The 16282-nt window shown below is 38.1% G+C and overlaps 1 protein-coding gene across 3 annotated transcripts in view; it reads right to left on the reverse strand.

The window, feature by feature from the left end:
- map3k15 (mitogen-activated protein kinase kinase kinase 15) overlaps positions 1-15510 on the reverse strand; it is a 30461-nt gene extending 14951 nt beyond the window's left edge. The window contains exons 1-19 of one of the 3 annotated variants that reach the window (XM_079863960.1): positions 14722-15510; positions 13047-13186; positions 10712-10735; positions 8552-8629; positions 7668-7861; positions 6493-6661; positions 6303-6409; positions 6003-6173; positions 4897-5009; positions 4620-4779; positions 4240-4390; positions 4038-4145; positions 3908-3957; positions 3610-3705; positions 3004-3091; positions 2764-2897; positions 1680-1807; positions 1469-1599; positions 1281-1386 (exon numbers count right to left, since the gene is read on the reverse strand). In XM_079863960.1, the coding sequence (XP_079720086.1) occupies positions 1281-1386; positions 1469-1599; positions 1680-1807; positions 2764-2897; positions 3004-3091; positions 3610-3705; positions 3908-3957; positions 4038-4145; positions 4240-4390; positions 4620-4779; positions 4897-5009; positions 6003-6173; positions 6303-6409; positions 6493-6661; positions 7668-7861; positions 8552-8629; positions 10712-10735; positions 13047-13186; positions 14722-15028 (2455 nt within the window). In that variant the 5' untranslated portion in view covers positions 15029-15510. The remainder of the gene's footprint in view (positions 1-1280; positions 1387-1468; positions 1600-1679; positions 1808-2763; positions 2898-3003; positions 3092-3609; positions 3706-3907; positions 3958-4037; positions 4146-4239; positions 4391-4619; positions 4780-4896; positions 5010-6002; positions 6174-6302; positions 6410-6492; positions 6662-7667; positions 7862-8551; positions 8630-10711; positions 10736-13046; positions 13187-14721) is intronic. The other 2 variants (XM_079863961.1, XM_079863962.1) reach the window with 2 other exon arrangements.
- Between the last annotated feature and the right edge of the window lie 772 nt (positions 15511-16282).

A 16282-nucleotide genomic window follows, 5' to 3' on the forward strand; every position in this document is an offset into this window, starting at 1 on the left:
GGAGACATTCTCATGTTACCAGTGACCAGGTCTCAGAATCGCTCACCACACTAGAATAAACGCTGTCTATTTTGAGTCAGGAGATAAGAATTATCTAAGTCCTGGAAAGTCCACACCAGTGGTTTGGATAGCAAAACGACTAACAGTCAAGTGTTTGTTTGTTTTTTTAAATATAGAGGAGACCCTTTCTAAAATATAAAGGGAGTTATATAGACTATTGTTCAAAAGTTTGGGGTCACTAAGATTTTTTTTTTAAAGAAATGAATTATTTTATTCAGCAAGGATGCATTACATTGATCAAACGTGACAGTGAGGACTTTATAATGGTACAACATATTTGTATTTTTTAACAAAAATATTAAAGCAGCACAACTGTTTCCAATACTGATAATAACAACGTTTCTTGAAAATTAAGCTTGTCCATCACAGGAATAAATTACATTTTAAAATAAATTCAAATAGAAAACAGTTATTTTAAATTGTAATAATATTTCACAATATTACAGTTTTTATTCTATTTTTGATCAAATAAATGCAACCTGGGTGAGCATAAGAGACTTCTTTGTCAAATAATTTTTATGTCAAATTATTATAGTTAAATCAATTAATTATTAAATAAATATTTATTTTGAATGATTAATCAACTATTATTATTATTATTATTATTATTATTATTATTATTAATTAAATAGCAGCTATTTGTCACGTCTTGTTTTGGTCCATGTTTCATGTCAGACGTGTTTCGTGTCTTGTCATGTGATTCCCTTGCCTTCATGTGATCCTGCCAGGGGAATGGTCTCCTGGAAACATATGTGGAGAAATTTAGTGAACTCTGATGACATAGGATCACAAGACTAGAAAAAGGAATCACATGACAAGACATGAAACATGACTGACAAGAAACATGGGCCAAAACAAGACGTGACACATTGTTTTACAATTGTACACTATTTTTCTCTCAACCTTTTTCCATCGACCCCAGTTTGAAAACCCCTAATGTAGAGCATTAAAACTGATATTGGAAATCGCATTCTAAAATGTATTAATGTATGCTGACAGTGTTGGGATGGAGGAGGTGCCCTGACACTGAAAGGGGAGGAATGAAATTCTCCCGGATCCTGTTTGGTGGGCTAATGATGGACTGAACTTTAAGCCCAAAACCCTGACCTGGCAAGACCACCAGAATGTATGATGCGTGACACACAGCACGGGTCAAATGAAACAGGCGCGAGAGTCACATGGAGAGCACATTCTGTAACTAACAAAAGGCGATAAAATACCAGTAAACGTTTCTGTGCAGGGATTGACTCCAGCCAGCCTCTTGGACGTGCCGAAGTCTGAGATTTTCAACACGCCACTGTAGGTGTTGACTAAGACATTGTCTCCCTGTGGACAGATGAACAGGCATTGAACTTCTGGTTTTGATTGCCCGCAAATAAAGACCCAAAAGGTTTGTCACAGTTGTTACCTTGATGTCCCGATGAACGATTTGGTTCTCATGCAAATAACGAAGTCCTTCCAAGATCTGCCGAGTGTAGAAGATTATGGTGGCTTCTTTAAGAGGACCCCACTTTGAACGTAACAACGCTGACAGACTTCCTGTGGAGGAGAGATGATGAATCATTTTTAAAGTAGAAAAGATATACTTAATATTCTTCTTTCAGAAACCACACATGTACCTCCAGGGACCTGTTCCATGAAGATCTTGATATAGCCATCCTCTGACACAGAGCCCAGGTACTGAACAATGTTCCTGTGTTTCAGGTACTTGTGGAGGGCTATTTCCTCATGCAGTGGTTGGGAATACCTGTATGTATCAGCGTTATTATAGTATTATTTAAATGCTATTATAGTATTTATTAATATTTCAAATTAGCTTTTATTTTTATATTTGAAGTTTTCTATTTAGTTTAAGTTTTAGTAATTTTTTTTGTCATTTTTACTACATTTTTAAAGCTTTAGAATTTTGTTTTCTTTCGGTTATAGTAAGTTTAATACTTTAATTTAAACTCATTTTTTACATTTTTCTAATTCATCTTATATTTTATTTCATCTTTATTTCAGTTAACAAAAACTATTATTAGCTTTACTTAACAATAACAACACTGTAGAGGTGATATCACTTATATGTATCTTATGGTTTAGTATTGTAGAACTACAATCGAAAAAATTTAATTCTCTATTCATCTTCCCTCCTGAAAAGACCATCTAAGACATTTCTCTGTGTCATACAGGGACCATTTTTCACAATCAAATCAATTCCAGATTGATAAAATTAAGTCCTACCCAACATTTTTCATTTCAGTTGGAAATGCATAATATTGCTCAAAAAATCCAAAATACTGAAAAAAAATATTTTTAATAATTTAAAAAAGATGAATTAATTGTAAATTTTATTTGTTAATTAAAGTTATTGTTAATCATTACATTATCATTTTTATAATTACTCCCACTCACTCACTCTTATGTCGTTAAAAACCTGTATGGCTTTCTTTGTAAGGTTGGGAACAAACAACATTGTAGCCCACTGACTTTCATTGTATGGAGATTAAAAAAACACTGAAACATTTTCCAAAATATCTTGTTTAATGTTCCACAGAAGAAAGTCAAACAGGTTTGGAACAACATGAGGCTAAATGATGACTGGATTTACTATTTTTTTCCCTTTAAGACGTCTGATGGAAACACCAGCATCCATAAGCCAACAAGCTGGTGAACATCCATGCTGGCCTTTTCAAAAGGGTTATCATAAAAATGTCTCACCTGCTGTCTCTCTCTGGGATCTCTTTGATGGCAATGCGCACCTGGTTACTGAGGTCTCTCCCTGCGTAGACCACTCCATACGTTCCCCTACCTAGAACCACCCTGTCGCCATTTTCATTGTAGTCGTACTCGTACTATAGAACAATTCAGGAATTAAGTACATCAATCCACACAAATCCAACAAGAATCGACTAGTTTTTAGTCTAGTTAGACAAACTAGTTAGTCTTTGAAGCGTTCACCTCCAGGGTGTCCCCGTCTCCCTCTCCCTCCAGCTCGACAGCGTTTCCTGATCCGTCAGTGATCAACTCCTTCACCATGGAGCAGAACCTTCAAACAGGAGACAACCATTCCCACATCAGTAAGCAGATTATTTTTTTCAAATAACCAGTAAAGTAACTAATTTCTTTTAAATATCTTTTGTTACTTTTTCAAATAACATAAGATATTTTGTTTTCTCATTTATTGACTGACACCTCTCCTGTCTCCATGTTGAGAGAAATCAGGAATAAGTGCAGAGGCGTTGTGTGCGCTGTGTAAACATGATGGGTATTGTAGATCAATACTAAATGTGAGCATGCATTTACTCAAACAGATTGAGTATTCCTCAAAATGGATAGAAAATAGTGAATTGCAAACTCAGAATATTAGGCAAACCTGCAATAATTAAATATTAAATTACACAAATATCCTTTATGTATTTAATCTCACTTTATTAACCAATGTCTTTGCTTCTGACCTTCAATGAACCAATTCAACCATACTAACAAGCCATCATGACTTTAGATGAACATCACATTTGCGTTTCATTTTTATATATTATATAGAAACTTGACCTAAACACCAACCTGCCACACTGTTCCTCTGTGGAGAAGTAGATCTGGAAGTCGTCCGAGTTATCGTGGACATACAAAAAGCAGCAGCGCTCATCAAATTTTGAGATGCTAGAGAGTGGAAGGAAGCAAGATTTGTTTCACATCATGAATAAATCACATTTAAATGGAAGAATTGCAGCTGAAACAACATATGTTCATATTTTGGCCGATATTAAAATTGTATATTACTTACAAATTTATTTTTTTTAATAGTTTTTAAAAATACTATTGTTAATTTAACCTTAGAAAAAAAGTAGAGACAGAATCTCACCTAATGCCTTTGATGGATGACGCCGTGAAGTTCCACTCATGTATTCCCTTCTGTAACCAATTCGGAAAATCAAACAATGATACACAAAATAAAAATTTTCAGCAAACATGACGTCACATAAAGCACTGACCGTCTCAGAAGGGGACACGTGCCATATTGAAACATTCTTCTCGTCAGCTTCACTGTTAATGGACACATACGAGGGCTGGTACACTTTAGTCGGCTCCAGAATCAACACCTGCGAAATGGAAAAAAGGACGAGCGTATTAAATGCCGTTCGGCCGATTCAGTTGTGGTCCTGGATAAGACACTAATGCCAGGCGGTTTAGTACCGGAAAACGGAGGCCATTTGTGGTTCCCTGTGTGGCCTCCACGATAATGTCCATCCAGAAGTTGAGTCTCTCTCTTTGAGGAGAATGCTCAGTGTTCTGCTTCTTAAAATGCTGAATCAACTGAAGGTTTTGGACGACTGATCGTAGGTACCTGAAAGATTAAATTAATGCGGATTGCATTCAAGCCCAATTTTGCCATTTTAGAAAGTTGAGCTGTGAAAAGAAATTATGAGTAGAAGGAGGATGTGGCCAGATTCAAATTCACATTTCCAGCATTTTGGCGAAATGCATCAGGACACAACTGTTTGGCCACAGCTCCAACTCTATTTCTTAAACTTTACGTATAAAATAAATATTCTACAGGTATATTGTATATGTACCATATGGGTGGTTTGAGTTTGAAGAGTTTCTCTGCAGCCTGGACAGCTTTGGGGATGTCATTGGCAAGCATGCCGACAGTAAAGAACTGCCCCACATCCCAGTAGTTATTCATCTTCTCCAGACTGCCTTTACGGCCCAGCAGACTGTTCAACCTCACACCTGAGAGAGAGAGAGAGAGAGAGAGAGAGAGAGAAGGTGATAAGGAGGGAGATGTGTGCTCTTAATGAAGTGAATGGACTGAGAGAAACAGGATTCAGGAAGTGTGCTCCTCCTCACCGATCTTCCTGAGTTCTATGGAAGTCTCAAACTGCTGTCCGGACACTATAAGCAGCACTGCCAGATTAATGCCTGAATACAGAGTGGGCTGCAGCTCAAAGCCTTTTCTATACCTACAACACACACACACACACACACACACACACTACACATTAACATTTTCTAAAGAAATATAAAGTCAACACCACAATAATACAGTGCCATAGGTGGACGCCAGTGCTTTGCTATGTACTGTAATTGCTACGGGTTTTTAGTAGATTTAATGTGGATGCTAGGTTGTTCTTGGTGTTTTAACCCACTTAATGTAATTATTAGGGTGTTTTAGCACATTTAAGGCCCTGATATACCTCAAGCAAAATCGAAAAACTGATGTGACGTCATTTCGAAGTTTGTTTGGAGTCAGATGTCCGTGGGTAAAAACATGAACCCACTGGAGAGCAGCTTTATATAGAAAATTAAGTTGTACTTCGGATGAAATGAGACACTGACACAGTTTTTCATGTTTAATACGGCAAAGCTGTTTGCTTTTAACAATCTACCCCTGAGCGAAGAACGAAAGAGAACTTCGGCTTGAGTACATCGAGTCCTTTAATGCGGCTGCTAGGGCGATCTAGGTATTTTTAATGCATTTTATGCAGATGCTAAAGTCTTCTGGGTGTTTTTTGTGCATTTAATGTGTCTGCTCTCCTCAGTATTTTTAGCACATTCAGTGTTGTAGCTAAGGTGTTTTTAGCGCGCTTAATGCGGTTGTTAGAGTGTTCTGTGTGTTTCAGTGCATTTCATGCACCTGCCAGGGTAATCTGGGTGTTATTAGCATATTCAATACACCTACTTGGGTGTTCTACCACATTTAATGCAGCTGCTAATGCATTCTGACAGTTGCTAGGGTGTTCTAGGCGTTTTAGCACATTTAATGAGGTTGTCAGGGTGTTCTGGGTGTTTTTTTTAGCATACTTAAATTGGGTGCTAGGATGTTCCGGGTGTTTTAGTGTAAAATAATGCAGATATTTGTTCCAGAGCCCAACCTAAAGAATTTCCTTCATTAAAAACAAAAATAACATGACCTTTGAAAAGTGAGTTTCGAGCAGCTCATTTCACTCACTCACCACTGGATGGCGTTCTCTCTGTTCTTGGTGTCCTTGCAGTCAGAGTCGAGGAAGATGTCTTTATAGATGCGCCCACACAAGCAGAACATATCAGGTGCAGGGTGCTCACATGACTGAAGAACCTGCAACATCACACGCAAAGCCTGCTCTCGATCTCCAGGGCTGTTTCGTCTGCGTTCGCACACACACACACAAATATAAATGCATTTGTTCCTGAGATCAAACGGCGTATAAGTCAAATGTCTGTTTGCCAAGCATATGAATAGGAGAATATACCACACAATGCAGATTTGTGGTCACCTATTGAGCGCAAAAGCATAGTGGAACTGAATCATGGGCTGGATGGCCAAGTCACAGGTGGGCAACATCTCAATGGTCTGTACCAATTTAACCATGGCATCATAGTCCTGAAAACACGAACCAATGACCATTAAAACCCAGCTGTAAAGTTTTTTTTAATGCTTAGATGTTTTTGGTTTATAGTATTTACCTGTATATCTCTGTAGGAGAAAAGCAGGTTCATTACAATGTCCTGAGTCAAAACCTCAGTGTTGTCGATGCGGAGTTTGATCCGGGTAAGCTCCTTAGCCAGCTCCTCACCCTGGTATTTATCTCGAGCTTTTCGGATGTCGTTCAGGAGAGTGTCTTTGTAAGAAGCACTGTCGAGAGAATTTACAAAAGGATTTAGAATACACTGATAAATCTGCTGGTACTATAAACCTCAGATCTACTTTTAAAGGGTTGCTTCACCCAAAAATTCATTAATTTCTCACCCTCATGTAGTTCCAAACCTGTAAGACTTTCGTTCATCTTCAGAACAAAAATTAAGATTTTTTTAATGAAATCTGAGAAATTAGTGAATTTTTGGGTGAAGCAACCCTTTAAAAGTAAAGATTCTTTATTTGCATCTATGGTTCCATAAAGAACCTTTAACATCCATGGAACTTTTTCATTCCACAAAAGATTCTTTATAGTGAAATAAGGTTCTATAGATTATTAAATGTTCTTCAAGTTAAGAAAAAAACTATTTTAAGAACTGTTCATTGAAAGGTTCTTTGGGGAACCAAAAAAAGGATCTCCTCTGGTATCGCTGCGAAAACTACGGTGGCAGAGAGTGCTCTTTTTTACAGTTGCAGCGCATTGAGCACTCTCGGCCCCCTGTAGAAAACACCTTCTTGGAAACATCTGATGCATCTAAACATCATGCAACAACAATTAATTTAGTTTGTACCTTAAGTGTTCTTGTCCAGCTATAAAGTGTGTTAGCAATAGTCAAAAATCTAGTGTACTTTATGTAACAGGGTGCTGAAATCATGGCACTACAATCTGCGGGAGTTCTAAAATTTGATACCAGAGCTCTGGGTGAAATGACACCCCGATACTTGTTAGAAGCTACAGTAGTTCCTAATAAATATTGCATGCACCTGTGCATGTCTGTCCTGATGATATTATCTGACTGCTACATCCCATTTGGGCTGAGTCCCATTTCTTCAATTCAGGGACAACGAGATGTGGTAAAAAAAAAAGTTTTAACAATCACAAATCACTTGATTTATCTTCAGCAAAAATGTCATGACATCGTTGCGTAACTCTGTAAAAGGATATCCTGAAAGCAAGACCGAGTGGGCATCCTGCCAAGAGTGATCATAATGTGAGCAGTCATACCAAGACGTGACATGAATGTCTTTGAGTAAGTTGACAAAGCGGTCCACCAACGGGACGCACAGAGGTCCAAGAAGGTTGTCCCAGTTGGGTTGCATGTACTCCGATGCTCTACGCTGGGCCACGTTCTCACAGCACAAGTACTCGTTGTTGGGCGTCATCAAGTAAGGGATGAAATAGTAGTTTCCACTGGAGGCCTAAGAAAGAGAAACAAATTCTAAATCTGTGAAAAAATGCAATATAGACCTATTCTTTGCAGGTAGGAGCAATTTAGAGACCACTGGAATATGAAGTCTGTACATCTGTAAAAGTACAAACTGTCTGTCAGAGGTGACTCTGTGTTAGTGATCATGTACTCAGCAGCTGCCAGCCAAGAGATGTGAAGTGCCAAAGGAAATCTTGTTGACACCTTTGTGATCATGTACTGTCCCAGAATTCCAGGGTGAAATGGAGGTGGCCGAAGCACATCTTAGCAATCTGCCACATCAACACCTCAAATGCAAGGGGTCACCTAAAGCCTCTTTCAAGTCAAATGGACCCCATATACTTCTAGACTATTTAAACTGTTAGGACTGTGTTCTAATCATAGCAACTGAGCACATTTTAAATTCTCAGACTCTTCAGCTAAAGCATTGTGATTTTTAAAATGGGGTCCAAGGGGCCATAAGGGCATGGAGGTCCAAAAAACTACAAAGCCATTGGATCCACTTAATGGAAATGATAAAGCATTTAAAATTAAACAAGCTGTTTCTCGGCAAGAAATAACTCACTGACTTCTGACTTCACTGATTCTTTTAGTGATAGAGACAAACATCAGAGGTCACTCTCATACCAATACATGAATATGGGATTTTCCCAGCATGCACTAGCACACTCGCAGTACCTACTTTGTTCCTTAGGCTGGAGCCCCTGTACTCAGGAGGCAACTGGACCCATGGGAAGCCTATTTTAACAGGCCTTGCAGCCTACTCCAGGTAACACACGAGATAGAGAGAAAGAAAGAAAAGGAGAGCAAACAGTGAAGGGAACTGAAAGGAAAAGAGAAAAAGAGAGTGACAGAGAAAGAATATATAATACACGGCACAGTATGAATTGAAGACAGGAAAATAAAGGCGGAGTAAGACAAAAGCAAAGTTCTTCCAAAGAATTCTGTCATTTACTCACCCTCATGTTGTTCCAACACTAGTCACTCTTTTCCATGCATTTACACTAAATAGGGAGTTGACTTTTCAAGCTTTCAAAGAGATGTAAAAACTATAAAAATATTAAAGATGTGGTTCATACAACTCATGCTCTGTATGAGAAGCCATTTAGAAACCGCACAACACCTTTGCGTGAGGCAGTGGCGTTATTGTTAAATAACAACTATAACTACTAAAACTTTTTTGTTAATCGAAATAAAGCTGAAATGAAATAAACTATAAATATTACATTAAAAACTTAAAGGGGACCTATTATGCCCCTTTTTACAAGATGTAATATAATACATAAATGTGTCTGTCGAGTTTCAGCTAAAAATACCCCACAGATCATTTATTATTGTAAATGCTCATTTTTGAGTGGAAGAAAAACCATGCTTTTCCGTGCATGTATCTTTAAAAGCAAATGAGCTGCTGCTCCCCACCCCACTTTCCAGAAGAGGGCGGAGCCTGTACAGCACTTGCCTCAGACACTCTGCCAAAAACTAGAACATCTGTTTAGTTTTGATTATCATCTCTATCGCGGTCACGTGACATCGCAGTTCTTCATCATTATGAAAGTTTATTATCTGCATTAGTTTGAAAGCCATGTCAGTCTAAACTTCTGATTTATGGTTTTCTGAGCGCACACATCCGAAGCACTCGCACAGAAAGCTGGCTTTCAGACGCCGAACTACATTCTCTTTCATGTCTTATTGCGCTTAAACTGTCAAATACATACAAGGTTATGTCAAAGATACTCAAACTGATATAAAAATAATGCTAAATAAAAAAAAAATTTTTTTTAAAACATAACAAAATTAATAAAACTGAAATTAGAATAAAAACTGAAAATATAAAAATAAAAGCTAATACAAAATAATAAATACTATATGTAAATAATACTAAAATAACACTGGTGTGAGGAGAAAACATATTTAAGCAAATTCAAATCCTAGCTTCATCCTTGGTACGTTAATGAGAGTTCATGAGAGAAGTAGCAATTTGGAAATTACTCTTTTCAATTAATTGGCTGATCCAGTTCATTTGTCTTACTCTTTTTACAATTTACTCATGAATTATTATTCACACAGTGATCAAGTTACTGGGAGTTAATGTCATCCGAAAAGAATACAGATTTAAATTTCACCCTGTTCCTCACACAAAGCCATCACATGACACCAGAAGCCCATGAGACATATGGACCATTTTTATGACACTTTTAGAGTGTTTTTGCGGGGGTTTGACGCTTGAAAGCTTCACTCAGCATAGAAAACAGAGCAAAGAAAGTCATGCGAGTTTGGAACATGAGGTTGAGTAGATAATGTCAGAATTCTTGGGTTAACGATTCCTGAGAAAGATGCCTGAATAATTCCTAATGAATGTTAAAGAGCAAACATTGAATTTCAACACACTTTTGCTTGTTTCTGGACCATTTCGATGAATCACATAGATATAAAATGCTGATATAAAAGATCAGATTCCGCTCTGTATCCAATAGACGAGGTTTATATTTAAAGACTAACACTCAACGACCATCTCCTTTTTCAAAACCACTAACTCAGAGTACCATGACACCTTGAGAGCCCTTAGGGGTTCATCAGAATCCTGCAATAGTCTTCACACCTGGACACGGCGACCCACCAGAACCTTGTGTCCACTCACATTAGTGTACTGTATGTGCATAAAGAAGAGTTCAGGAAATGATCTGCCCACCAAATGAAGTGGAGGATATATTTTCGAACCCTGACACAGAAGAGCATGTAAACGTATGTCATAAGAGCTCCAAAAATAGTCTCATACACAAAGCTCTTGGCACACCAACAACGGACTCCAAACCTCATCAGATTACATCCTTTTGATACTTACTGTGTTTTTCTGTGCCACCATGTCCTATGCAAGAAAAAAAAGAAAAGAAAATAATTACTCCATTTCCAAAAATGCATGCATGCTAAAGCCATAAGCCTCAAGAAACAGTGAATTTAGAACAGCTAAGGGTGTTGTTAGGCACGACGCAGAGCAAAATCCCCTTAGCTGTTCTAGATTCACTGTAAACCATAACTTCACAGGGCGTATTGTTTTTATAAAACGGTTATTCTACATACCTGGCATGGTTTCATAAAATAAACACACAGACAACTCTTCCGTTAAGCATTATAGTTCATCAGAACAAGCAACACAGAGACATAGTGGCGCAGTAATATTGATGTAATGCGGTCATAGGTGTATGTTTGTAGAGACATTTACAATGGCTTTGAATGTGGCTCAGCCAATCATAATCAAGGACTAGGACTGTCCAGGACTATAAGTCCCAAACTTCCAATGTTTTGCTGTCATGTCATTTATTATACTTATTCCATGACTGATGGCCATGTGGTGCAGTGAATGAAACCGGACTGAATCAGTTGGACACAGCAGCGTGACACAACTTATACACAAACAGATCGTGTGATGCTCCTCCCCACATGTGATTGTCATCATTTCAGTATGCTAGAACACATGCCTTCCAATGTCTCTGTGGCAACGTGGCTATGAGCAGCTGTCCCGGGCAGATAGCATTCCTTAGCACGAATACAGACCGTGTTGTTCAGGCAGCGCTACTGTCCGGTGCCCAGAAAAGATAAACTCCTTCCTAAGCTGAGAATAGCAGGTCAGGCCCTGCAGCTAGTAGTGGGCGGCCTCTTTGTTCAGATGACAAAGATACTAATGTAAGAGCCTGAGTTAACTAATGTTACCCTCCCATCAATCCTTGCTAGTATACACCAAATACAAATTAGCGTCTGGTTTAAGACATGCTTTTTGGGCCATTATGCCATTATTTACCACCCACCAATTTAGGAAATACATATTCCTGTCATAACTTTTTCTAAGTGCCACTACACAAATACTAGCAAGGATTGATGGGAGGTTACACTTTCGAGCCTTCAAGGCTCTTACATTCTCTTTTAGTATCTTTGTCATCTGAACAAAGATGCCACCCACAGGCGGCAGGGCCTGACCTGCTATTCTCAGCTTAGGAAGGAGTTTATCTGAAAGGGAAACTCATTTAAATGCATATGCAATACAGTCAGCCACAAAAATAACCCTGTCTTTAGGAAATCCTGAAGGTAGTTTTTTAACGCCAAAAGAGGGTTTGCACTGGTGCAAGCTATTAGTAAATCTGTCCCAAAGTCTCTTTTTGTGGACATTTTTTAGGTGAAAAGCAGTTAATTAATTTAATTTAATATATATATATATTCTAGAAATGAGCTAAATAAGACAAAGCCTCTTTTTGTGGATGTCTTAAAAGGGGAAATGTTTTTTTTTTATTATTAATAAATAGGATTTTCTTTAGGGGTAAGATTGTGGTTTTGGATAATTCTTAGTCTAAAACATCTGTAGTAATTATAATTAGCTTGATTTAAAGGTATAGCACTTCATTTTTCTGCAATCAGCAGCACTAAACAATGGCAAAAATACTTACTGTTACCAAACAGGTTTCCAATATTCCATTATTTATACAAACATGTAGTCCCACCTCAAACTCAAACTATTAATTAATCCAGTATTTACTGGAAAATCAGTAAATCATTGATCTTAAAATCATTGAACATCAAAAAAAGTGACACACAGCACCTTTAAAGGTGATATATTATGATTTTTTACTTTTTTTTAGTGTGTAATGTTGCGGTTTGAGCATGAAAAAGGTCTGCAAAGTTATAAAGCACAAAGTCCACTCCAAATGGACTTATACTCTATATCAGTGTGTACTGTTTCTGAACCCCCTGAAACGTCCAGGAACGTACACATCACAATATCCCTCATTAAAAAAATTCCCACCAAGGCATATATGCAAAATAAACGGGTGAAGCCTGGATGAGTTGTGTTGAAACTTGCAGTAATGATAAGGGGAGTGGCATTCCCGAAAATGCTCGAAGCGGTTGACCAATCATAACACACTGGTTCAGCCGACCAATCAGAGCACATTGCACATTTTTGAAAGGAGGTGTTTCATAGAAACCAAAACTAAACAGAGCGTCACTGACAGACTGTATTTTAAAACAATGTAAAATATGTGAAAAATAAGGTGTTTTTTTGAACATTCAAGCATGAAACCCTATTCTAGTAGACCCTAAAAACAAAATCAAAACTTTGTAAAAGGGCATGATAGGTCAACAGAAGTCTAGGTAAACAAACTGTTTGTGAGTGTGTTTAAGACTCTCACCTTAAGGGATTGTGCCGTGTCAGGGTCCGTGTCGTGGTAGAGGATGACATTGTTGGCCATGTCAAAGCTCTCACGCACACCGAGGTGATAAAACAGGGATGGCTGTCTGAACACATCGCTCATATCCACAACTGCAATGTCTGCAATCAATCAGAGACACAGTAAGCCCTCTGGGAGACCATAATGCAGAATCCCTCTATAGTACACTCTAGTTTTGCATACTTAGGGCATCAGTCTCAGTGCCTGTTATTTAAGAAACATTTTTATGAGCTTCTTTTGTTTATTATGACTGTCCATGACAGCACACACTATAAACTATTTAAATAAGCTTGTGTCTGTTTAAAGTTAGTCCTAAGGGCATATTTGTTCTACTATATATGGTTATATTTGTTAGTTTCCAGTCAAACAGTCTGTGCTTACTCTGTTGAAACTACTCAAACATCTGAAATCATGTTTAAAAGCCATGCAGAGGCAAGACCAGACTTGATGTACTGTAAGATGCATGACTCACATTCTTAGTAAAGAGGAGAAGAGGAAAATACAATAACAAGAAGACTATTCTATAGAACTGTATATAGAGAGTTTTGTTCAGTAGAATTCAAAGTTTTAGCTCTAAAATGCACTTTTCATCATTGAAAATTGCTGTAAATGCTGTAACGAATTCTGCATGCACAAAAGGGCACAGCAAAGCTTAAAAACATTCCCATTTTCTCACCCTCCTAAAGCTCATATGTAAACATATTTTGATCACCCAGAGTAATGCGTGCAGCCACGCCCACGACAGAGAGAGAGAGAGAGAGAGAGAGAGAGAGAGAGAGAGAGAGAGATACTTCATACTAGACCTAGCGAGTAAATTCCAGGAAAGGAATGTGCTGGAGGCAGAAGATCCCAAATGCACACCTAATATCCCTTGAAAGAGATTGCCATGACCTTGCTTTTAGTAATAGCCTTCCCATAGGAAAGCCCATTGATCCCTAACCATAACATCACATTATATATATAAATAAATGTATACATATATGTATACATTTTTTTTAATGTAATAATTATAATGTTTCTTATGTTATATTGTTTTATTTATAATTATTTAATGAATATATATTTTTTTTTTTTTGCATGGTATTACTAATATTTACTTTTTTAAATGAATTTAAGTAATAATTATAAGAGAGCAACTGCAAGTTTTTGCATATGCACAGCACCACCATTTATTTATTTATTATTTATAATTTTACATTTTTTTTTATATTGATGTTTTATGAAGTTTTGTTTATAACTTTTTATTTTTATTTATATAATATTATTTTATTTGCATGTATTTGCACCATTAATACTATAGTACTATTCTTACAAGTAATTTAATTCAATTGCACACCCATGCTCTAAATCTTACATGACCAATGCCAATGAGTTTCTATTCTTAGATGCACCATCCTGCAGGGCTGAATGTTATCTATGGAAGTCCTGGTCCAAGCGGCTCTCCAAAATTACACATTTTGAATGTTTCCGTAATCCAGCACACACTATTCAACTCATCAGCTCCTTGTTAGAGGCTCCAAGAACTGAACTGGGTGTGCCAGATAAGAGAGACACCCAAAGGGTAAAGTGTTGGGGGGCTCTAGAACTATAGCCCCCTAGAGCACCCATGCCTTAAACCTGCCTTGCAGAGCCTCACCTGCGTCATAAAAGGTATCAAGCACGGTTGTCTCCCCAAAGTCTAATCGTCCAAAAGTCACTGTAGTTAATATGGCACTCTCCGCGTCGCAGGCGCGCTGGAGACACTGGAGCGCCCCGGACTCCGGGCTGTTCGCGGCCACTGCTTTCAGTCCATCATTCAGCACATAAACCGCTCGCAGGGACCTCTGTTTGGTCACCGGACTCGGGCTGGTCACATCAGTCCTCTCCACGCCTGCAGACATGGAAACCGCTGCGGTGTGGTCGCCACCAGTCTCTGATGTGGGTTGATTGGACATGATCTCCATACTGCGAGTAATTGTTTTGTCCCTCTGCGCGTTCCTCCTTTTCTTTGCGCCGTTAATCAATAATGAATAACCAAAGTGTAGTGCGCACCTGTGGCACGGAAAGGCGCGTGGCTGTGACGTCCAGCGTCTTGCGATTCATTAAAGCAGCGCGCATCACTAAATATTACAATCCGGTCCAGTTTTATCTCGTTTGCGCCAGCGGTTGTGCAATTATACAAAATGCAGCTCTTGTGAATTAACGCGGAAAGTGCAGATAGTCAGACAAACTTAAGGCGCACCGCGCACTCGATGTCTCCAAAGACAGGCATTACCATCCTATTTGAGGAAGTCATTCCTCCTGCCCTCTCTGCAAACTGATCCGATCATTTCCTCAAACGTCTGTTCTTCCGTTCAGGCGTAGCCTAAGTATATTTCATAAGAGTTTAGTGCGCGAGGAACGTCTCGCGGTTGTTGCTGCATGTACAGACTCTATTGAATCATCTGGAACAGATGTCTAAATATAAAACTTGTCCGTGCTGATACGCGCATGGCAAACAGAGCACCGCCACCAGATCCATATAGCCCAGGGCACCAGCTCATCAAACTGGTTTACTTTCTGTTGTTTTCTTTTCATTTCAGAATCGAGAAACTGGAAGTAAACAATTCCAATTCATTGCAAGGCTTCGTTAAAACTTTTCCCACGCTCACTAACATTCAAAAGAGTTTAGTAATTTTTCCTCAATTGTGCCATTTCCATCACGTTTGAAGTGTAGAAATGATGAGGTGGAAATTGCATTTTACATATTTAAGTAATAAAGCGACCGACTGCTTTTGTTTCGCTATTTTATGACTCATAGCCTACACAGAATTAATATTTTCGTAATTCAAAAATTACGCACCATGAAAATATTCTGTAAAATATTCACAAATGATAGGCCTACCTTGGTTTTCTTTACACGCCACAAATTTCACATTTTATCTCACTCTTCAGTGACACGGATGCCTTCTTGGTAAACAAATACACGGTTTTAAACTTCATTAGGCGCAAAACGGCGACGTGACGTCATAACCGTGGTGACAGCAGTAATTGATGTAGCCTAAATTATTTTCACACAATAAATATTGAGATGTTTTTGTTTATTTCTCCATCTATTTATTACATTTTAAAACATAATAATTCATATTTTGAAATAGACCTATTGAACAGCATACAATATGAATTGCTGTCAACTTATTTTCTAAACTCCAACCCAGTAACTTCCTTTTATTTTCAAA

The sequence above is a fragment of the Squalius cephalus genome (genome assembly GCF_949319135.1).
Source record: "Squalius cephalus genome assembly, chromosome: 25".
Taxonomy (NCBI): domain Eukaryota; kingdom Metazoa; phylum Chordata; class Actinopteri; order Cypriniformes; family Leuciscidae; genus Squalius; species Squalius cephalus.